General features: G+C 40.0%; 1 protein-coding gene across 1 annotated transcript in view; it reads right to left on the bottom strand.

Annotated features, from left to right (window-relative positions):
* Window positions 1–3,317: 3,317 nt before the first annotated feature.
* The window catches only part of cntn3a.2 (contactin 3a, tandem duplicate 2), a 73,190-nt gene continuing 67,255 nt past the window's right edge, over window positions 3,318–9,252 (bottom strand). Inside the window, exon 23 of the mRNA XM_055892357.1 lies at window positions 3,318–6,663. Coding sequence (XP_055748332.1) covers window positions 6,566–6,663 — 98 coding nt within the window. The 3' untranslated portion in view covers window positions 3,318–6,565. The remainder of the gene's footprint in view (window positions 6,664–9,252) is intronic.

The following is a 9,252-nucleotide window of genomic DNA, read 5'->3' as shown; positions in this document are numbered from 1 at the left end:
GGGTAACACTAACATTAGATGAGTAATAGCGCCACTATCCGGACTGGAGTATAGAGCAGAGACAGAACGCACCATATTTCAGTTGTTTTGCGTAACTTAAAAATAAAAATATATATAGCATATATCACTCACATACAATTAAAACCCCTAAATGACTAGAGTGCCCTTAGTAAAATAACCCTAGAATTGTTTGTTCTGTCCCCCATCTCCCACTGCTCAATAGCCTATGATCTACCAACTTGCACCCACCCTGTGTTGGCAAAACTGTGAAATGCACAAATATTTTATTAAGCTTTGTGTAGGCATAGGTTAATTAAAGGGCAGGCCTGTTTTTGCGGCTCCTGCATTCTATTTCTCTCCTCACACAAGTCCATAAGGCTGTTGTAATTAGAAGATTGTACCAGCGGATGGCAGTGTTCATCTGAGTATTGTCCCCATCTTCCTCCATGTATATCAAAATGTACACAGATTTGCAGTTATCGCAATGCAGCGAAATGCTTGTATTTCTAGCTCCGACAGTCCAGTAATACCTATAAATACAAAACAATACACACATAATCCATAATCAAGTAAATAATAAGAAATTAGGAACTATCAGAATGATCAATGTCAGTCGTTAATATACAGTATATATATATTACAGACTCTGAAATTTTCCACCCACATAAAACGCTTATTCCTCTCAAATTTTGTGCACAAATTTGTTTACATCCCTGTTAGTGAGCATTTCTTATTTCACAAAACAATACATCCACCTGACAGGTGTGTCATATCAAGAAGCTCATTGAACAGTGTGATCATTACCTTGTGCTGGGGACAATAAAAGGCAGTGTGCAGTGCAATGACGACTGCATCGTCCTTGGATCTGTTGGGGGCGGTATGTGAATTGTAGTAGGTCTAGGATGTCGGATAAGGTGGAGGAGATATGGTCCTTAACTAGCCTCTCAAAACACTTAATTGTGACAGAAGTGAGTGCTATGGGGCAATAGTCATTTAGTTAAATTACCTTCGCTTTCTTGGGTACAGAAGCAATGGTCTTTCAGGTGTTAAAGTGGTTTCCTTTTGATCCACTGATCAATAGCATGTGTAGTGCAACGCTCTGGGCATTGACACATAGACAAGTCATTATTTGGATCTGTGGTGTGTGGAGAGGAACCTTTTCTCTTCCATTCCTCTTCATATTGATCTTTGTACAGGGTCCTTTTCTCTTATTATCTTAAATATATTTTTCCTGTGTTTCATATATATTTCCACACTATAAGGTTCAGCTTGTACTGTGAAAATTATGATAATGCCCCTTTAGTGTAAGAGCTGTTTGAAAAGACCTCCTGAAATGTCAGCCTGTTTTGGTGGGATGAACCTTCACCAGGCAGTAAATTATTTAATACACCAATAGGAAAGAGTTCCAAACTTCTCTGCCAATTACAGCTAGTCTTCAGTTTTCCCTTCCCCACTATTTTATTTAACCAGGCAAGTCTGTTAAGAACAAATTCTTATTTACAATAACGGCCTACCCCAGCCAAACTCTAACGAAGTTGGGCCAATTGTGCACAGCCCTATGGGACTCCCAAATACAGCCAGTTGTGATACAGCCTGGAATCAAACCAGGGTCTGTAGTGATGCCTCTAGCACTGAGATGCAGTGCCTTAGACCGCTGCGCCACTCGGGAGCCCTAAGACCACTCCCAGACAGTCCTAGCAAAATTCTTGCTAGAGAAATCGCTTTTTTTCTAAGAAACTATTTTGTTTCTTTTTGACTTTTTTTTATTATTAAACAATCACTGTAAGGTACTTAATTTTTACCTGAAAATGATTTGATATTGAGATAAAAACGGCTGCATTGTACCTTTAAAAGCGTCTCTGCAACACTGGGTTGATAGATATTTCAGCACATAGAGTACCTTCATATGCTGTTTGTGAGAGGAAAGGGGCTGGACTTGAACAGTGGACACACAAATCAAATCAAAAAAGTGTATTGGTTTAGCAGCAAAATGCTTATGTTACTAGATCCTAACGATACAGTAAAATGTCAGACAATTAAAATGTAAGAAAAAAAATATTACAAACTATGTAACCATAAATTGTACTGCAGATCCATAGATGGTAGATCTATCATGATACAACGGGAGATAACGAGCAGCGTTAGTTCCCGTGCTTTGGATAAATCACGATTTCGCAGGTGTTCGCGTTCCACTGCTTAGACGTTGCATCATCAACCAATGGTTGCATGCCACGGTATCGACCGTGTCATCGACCGACAGATTGCTATAAAATATGATATGGTTAGTTGATAGGTAAAATACTGTAATGAAACAGCAGGGAGCAGGTCTCGAACCCTCGACCCCCTAGCCCGAGGTCCGGCGCGCTATCGACTATTCCGCAAAAACATGCTCGTGCGGTAAAGTCGATTTCCGCGTTTATAAACCCACGGTCGTTACACTACTCCCTCCAAGCTTGCGACTCTACGTCAGGAAGAGTACAGGAACGCGCTCACCGGCCAAGCACACGCACTGTCCGATCACTTCTGACACCAATGTAATGAAACAGCAGGGGGCAGGTCTCGAACCCTCGACCAAGGTCCGATCACTTCTGACACCAATGTAATGAAACAGCAGGGGGCATGTCTCGAACCTTCGACCTTCTAGCCCGAGGTCCGGCGCGCTATCGACTGTGCCGCAAAAGCATGCTCGTGCGGCCGAGTCGATTTCCCGCTTATAAACCCTGGGTCGTTACACTACCTATCCAGGCTTTGTAAGATCTGGCAACGTCTAAACAGTCGAACGCAACCAGCATCTTTCGAATTTCGGAAGGGTAGGAGAAATTTGGCCCATAAACTTGCGGGTAACTTGCAAAAGAGGGTGGAGCTCTTCCTTCCGGTTTCGATCGTCGTTCTATCTCTTCTCTTAAGTATGGACCCAGAATTTAACCGAGCATCTGACCAATTACGCAAGACTTTTGTTCTGCCTTAACCGATATTAAAATCCTGAAAAGTTGTTATTATAGTAGCATTATGCTTGTGTCCAGTGCTATCATATTCTTGTGATTGCAGTTATGCAGTGTCTGTGCATATGTCAAAAATCTATTTGATCTTTTAAAAATAGGAAGACACAGAACTAAGTCTTTAATGGTGCACTCATGTGCACTTCTTGGAAGGATCCTTTGGTCAGCTGTTCAATGTCAGCAAATCAATATCAGTAGTTGGACAAATCAGAAAAAAATATGAATGAAATAAATACTGACTATTCTACTTTCTTGGTCAAAGTAGACTGGCATTATACAGTATAAGTCACACAACTCAACAACACTGAAGAGAACATCCTCTGTAAATCGTTTTCCTTTAATTTTTTGTTTTAGAAAACATAAATGCACCAAACAATATTGTACATGCACAGATTCAGTATACAAGATCAGCCAATTACTTTTCATCGTGAAAACATTCTTGATACAATCTCATGGAGATCACTTAACATTGTTTTAATACTGCAGTGTGAAACATTAAGACCAAGTGTTGCTAACCACAGCCCCTAAACTTTTTTGTCACGAAAGACTGGCATTATAGGTGACCAATTAACTATACAGTACTGTTTGATGTCAGTCTTTACTTTTAATAATGCATTAGTCAAGCTCAATAAGTTTGAATCATGTTGTACAAATATAGTGCTACAAAAAACAGATGATCGGTTTTCCAAGTACCATTCATAAGGGGAAACGTTGCTGTCCGTCGACCAAAATGTCACAATATCACTCTGGTATAGTTAAGAATTCTTGAATTTAAAAGGGATTGCATTCAAAATTAATATTGCATTTTGGGGACAAATCAAATTAAAGTTTCCTTCAAGGTTTTACACCCCTTTGAGGGCATTGGTCCATATCATAGTACATGGGAGCGACAGACCAATCAAAATGTATTTCTAAACAAGTTAGAACTTATTTTTTATCTCTTTAAAGCAACACTTGACCTTTGTGTAGAATTGTCAAAACTAAAAAAGCCTGTAATCAAACATAAAAAAACAAGATCTCCACAGTACTTACGGTATACATTACAAAACAAAGATGGAGGTGACCTTTCTGCATCAAGGACACAAAGTTCATAGACTGTATATTGTGAGTTTCTAATCAGTTAAACATTGAAATCAGTCATAAAGATACAGTTTCTTTTGTAAACACTGGTTGGTTTGTAATGAAATAAAACAGAGTGTACAGATGAACCACGAGAAAGCCACGAAAACAAGCATATCAACAAAAACACATTACTCAAAGACAGCTTTCTTTAAGTTGCCAGCAGTGGTAATGAGATCTGATCTTATCATCCAACAAAGCCCTTTACAACTGTTGCCTTTTTTAAACGTATCGGTTGAACTTGGATCGTGCTCATTAGGGCACGCAATGGAAAACATTTTGCAATGGGAAGTGAAAAGGAGCCTTTCTTAGTCCAGGTAGTCCCTCCATGTTTGAGTTAGTTTTCTTCCATTTGGTGCTTAATAAACACAACTCAGTTTACACCATCGCAGATGTGCAACTTCATGGTGTTGTTATTCTATTTGAAAGTGAGCACAAAAATGTCGCAAATGTTTGATTGCCAGAACAATAAATTATTTGGAGCTTTATAAAAATGACTCACTGGCCTTCCAAAAGACACTGTCATCTTTTTATAATTTTTTTATAACATTTTTTACTTTAGTTAATTTGGTAAATTTTTTCTTAACTCTTCTTGAACTGCACTGTTGGTTAAGGGCTTGTAAGTAAGCATTTCATGGTAAGGTCTACACTTGCTGTATTCGTTATTATGTGACAAATAGTGTTTGATTTGATCTGTGACACAGAGAAGCAAGGTAATATGCATCTATTAACACACACACACACACACACACACACACACACACACACACACACACACACACACACACACACACACACACACACACACACACACACACACACACACACACACACACACACACACACACAAAACCATATTTCCATCCTGATGGAATCGTTCTGATTTAGCTCCTCTCACTGAATCCTGATACATTAATCTTCTGTGGTGTCATAGAACCATTAGTCCTATGCCCTTTCCCATAGAGGCCCCTAGGCTCACTCTAATTTATTAATATGTTTTAATTGCTGCTAAATCATGGCAGATATCAGACTTTTCATTTGTCAAGTCAGGGCATTAAATAGACCACTGTATCATGTGCTGTCAGCCGTCTGATATAGCTGCTCTCTGCTTTATGACCAGTGAAGTTGGTGTGTAAAAGACCGAACACCTGAGCAGTTGAGGCTACGCTGAAAAATATGTAGGGCCTATAGTACAATACATAAGTTTCAAGAAAAGGCTAATTGAACCTTGAACAAATGATAGGCAAGTCTAGTACATATTTAACACAGCTGACTATAAGTCAATGTCATGCATGAGTTCCATATACAGTAAGGCTCCATGGATTTCTTGGGGGTAAATGACTTTGCCTGCTTGGGTCTCAGCTAGTGGCTCAATTTCAATGTCAGACTGGCACATTTGGCACCATTTTCACCACGCAACAGGCGAGCACTCTGGCACAAAATGGCTGCCGTGCATCACCCAGGTGGGTGTCATATTGGTAGTGGGTGAGGTGCGGTAAAGACAGTCCTCCTATTAAAAGCAATCTATCCATCCACTGTAAGGTCAGTTTTTAGATTTTGTCTCATTATAGTTGTAAGGAGCCCTCGTGATACAATCAAGTCTCTACCACAATGGCAAAATGAAAACATTGAGAAAATGGCTTGCACTCTCTCAAACAGCTCTCGTCTTATGGGTTTCATGTAGCACATAATTATACGATAATGATCACTTAAAGAGCTCTGAAATGCTGCACAACACTGACTATAAGTCAAGTGAAGCGATTTTCTTTGTCACACTCTTACACAGATCTTCAAAGGCACAGGCACAGGCAAATGGTTGTGTCTACTCAATGAGTAAGCAAGAGAACTTAACTTGGCTCAGCCAAACACCAGTAAAAGTTTTTGCTTCGATGACCACCTCAGAGTACGTCAAAATTACAAAAGTCAACTTCATATCGCAACCTTGAAAGTTTAAATGACAAGTATTATTACCATAGGTAATAACTTTCATAACTAGCTTTGAGTGTGACAAGGTTTAATTACAAATGAAAATATGAAGGGAAAAAAAGCATGGCATTGCTAGCTTAACATTTAGCCTACAACTAAACGATTCAAACTACTTTGGCACATGAATGGAAGTAAGGCATTTGTATCATTCAGGGCTTCAAAAAGTCAAAACAGCGCATTCATCTGAACATCCACCTAAAATGTACAACCCAAGCAGATACCTTCAGAAGTTGACAGCACTTGACCTAACACAATGTTCATCAAAACATGTGCCCAAACAACAGCAAAAATTTCTTCACAAACTCCCTAAATGAATGCGCTTATTGTCTTGCCTCCAAAATGGATGGTCTCTACCATTACTTTCACACAGTTAGAAAAAATTATAATTGTAGATGGGTCATTTGGAATGGAGCAGAGACAGCTTATTTTATCTGTAAACCAGATAGTAGCCTGACATTCTGTCACGATGTAGACCTGAACGTTGAAAATGCGATGCTGAGGAGCAGAGAGACAGGGGATGTGTTCAGACTCCAGGCCTTCGAGCCTCGCGCACTCATACCTAGAACAAAGCACAACACCAACATTAAGGATTTACGAAACAGAGAGAGATAATACCTCAACGTAGGTATTTGCCCCATGTAATGTTATTTTTGTGTTTTTTTCCCCTCCTATTTTTTTATATAAAAGAGCCAAATAGCAGTTATGAGATGCAGACAAATCGAATAGTGAAGGGGTGGGACTAGGGAATCAAACCCTGGTCTCCAGGGGCGATACATGTAGTCCAGAGTCGGCAGCACTACCTCTAGACCAACTTACACCACCCATGTCATTTTCACATGAATAATAATGCATTCCTATTAATATACATACCTAGCTAATTAACACATGCCTTCAACACAGCATGTTACATAATCAAATATAACAATTAAGACCAAATGAAAGCTGACTCAAGAGAAAAATTAGGGCGACGCAAATTTGCTTCGCCCTAATACGGTTTGTGCTTCCACACAAAATGGGTGTTAAAGGAAAACAAAAAAGAAGTACAAATACAGACTCTTTATTTCTTTATTTTCAGACAAAACAAATATACAACATAGAGGGGGGGGGGGACACTTCTTATCTGAAAATACATTTTATAAATAAGGCCAGTTTAGAATGCAATCCTCTCCATCCTTTTCAGTGGCTCAACACAGAATATCAATATTACAAAATATAGCTGCAAGCAACCATAGCTGGGTTCAAAACTCATGGCACCACAGTGCCATTATCAGGACATACTGGGATTCTCGATGAGCTACTTCTGTACTCCTTAAAGCTAGAATCCTTAGTAGAAACAATAACAGAGCTGCCACCCCGCCTCTGTTTTGGTAAAAAGCTGAGGCATGGGCTTGGAGAAATGTAACCACTCTCAAATTCATAGACAGAGCTATGTATACAATGACTGACCATCCACGATGTAAAAATTATATACTGAACAAAAATATAAATGCAGCATGTAAAGTGTTGGTTTCATGAGCTGAAATAAAAGATCCCAGAAATGTTCTATACACACAAAAAGCTTATTTCTCTCAAATTTTGGGCACAAATTTCTTTACATCCCTGTTAGTGAGCATTTCTCCTTTGCCAAGATAATCAATCCACCTAACCGGTGTGGCATATCAAGAAGCTTATTAAACAGCATGATAATTACACATGTGCACCTTGTGCTGGGGACAATAAAAGGCCACTCTAAAATGTGCAGTTTTGTTACACAACACAATGCCACAGATGACTCAAGTTTTGAGGGAGCGTGCAATTGACCTGCTGACTGCAGGAAAGTCCACTAGAGCTGTTGCCAGACAATTCAATGTTAATTTCCTTACTATAAGCCGGTTGTTTTTGAGATATTGGCAGTACGTCCAACCAGCCTCACAACAGCAGTCCACGTGTAACCACTTCATCCCAGGAACTCCACATCTGGCTTCTTCCCCTGCGGCATCATCTGAGACCAGAAACCTGGACAGCTGATGAAACTGTGGGTTTGCACAACCAAAGAATTTCTGCACAAACTGTCAGAAACTGTCAGATGAATCCCGGTTTCAACTGTGGGAGAGCGGTTTGCTGATGTCAACATTGTGAACACAGTTCCACATGGTGGCGGTGGGGGTATGGTATGGGCAAGCATAAGCTACGGACAAAGAATGCACAGAGATACCATGACATGATCCTGAGGCCCATTGTCGTGCCATTCATCCGCCACCACCACCTCATGTTCCAGCATGATAATGCACAGACCCATGTCGCAAGGATCTGTACACAATTCCTGGAAGCTGAAAATGTCCCAGTTCTTCCATAGACTGCATACTCACCAGACATGTTACCCATTGAGCATGTTTTGGATGCTCTGGATCGACGTGTACGACAGCGTGTTCCAGTTCCAACCAATATCAAGCAACTTCGCACAGCCATTGCAGAGGAGTGAGACAACATTACACAAGCCACAATCAAAAGTTTGATCAACTCTATGAGAAGGAGATGTGTCGCGCTGCATGAGGCAAACAGATGCATATCTGTATTCCCAGTCATGTGAAATACATAGATTAGGGACTAATTAATTCAATTCAATTGACTGATTTCCTTATATGAACTGTAACTCAGTAGAATCTTTGAAATTGTTGCATGATGAGTTTATATTTTTGTTCAGTGTACTTTTAACCATGTTTTGAGGATATACAGTGTTGGTTTACATTTACATTGTTTACAAACATTGGAGTTAAACAAGCTTATATCTTGGGTTCTGATGGGGTATTACAGTTGAACAAAGCTCATGGAGGCATATATAAGTTCTATTCTTCAAGAATCAATGGGTATACACAGTGTACAAAACATTGGGAACATCTTCCTAATATTGAGTTTGCCGCCTTTTGCCATCAGAACAGCCTCCATTCCTCGGGGCATGGACTACAAGGTGTCGAAATCATTCCACAGGGATATTGGCCCATGTTGACTCCAATGCTTCCCACAGTTGTGTCAAGTTGGTTGGTTGTCCTTTGGGTGGTGGACCATTCTTGATACACACAGGAAATTGTTGAGCGTGGAAAGACACAGCAGCTTTGCAGTTCTTGACACACTCAAACCGGTGCGCCTGGCACCTACTACCATACCGCGT

The sequence above is a fragment of the Salvelinus fontinalis genome, chromosome 31 (genome assembly GCF_029448725.1).
Source record: "Salvelinus fontinalis isolate EN_2023a chromosome 31, ASM2944872v1, whole genome shotgun sequence".
NCBI lineage: Eukaryota > Metazoa > Chordata > Actinopteri > Salmoniformes > Salmonidae > Salvelinus > Salvelinus fontinalis.
This window is presented reverse-complemented; position numbering and strand designations above follow the sequence as displayed.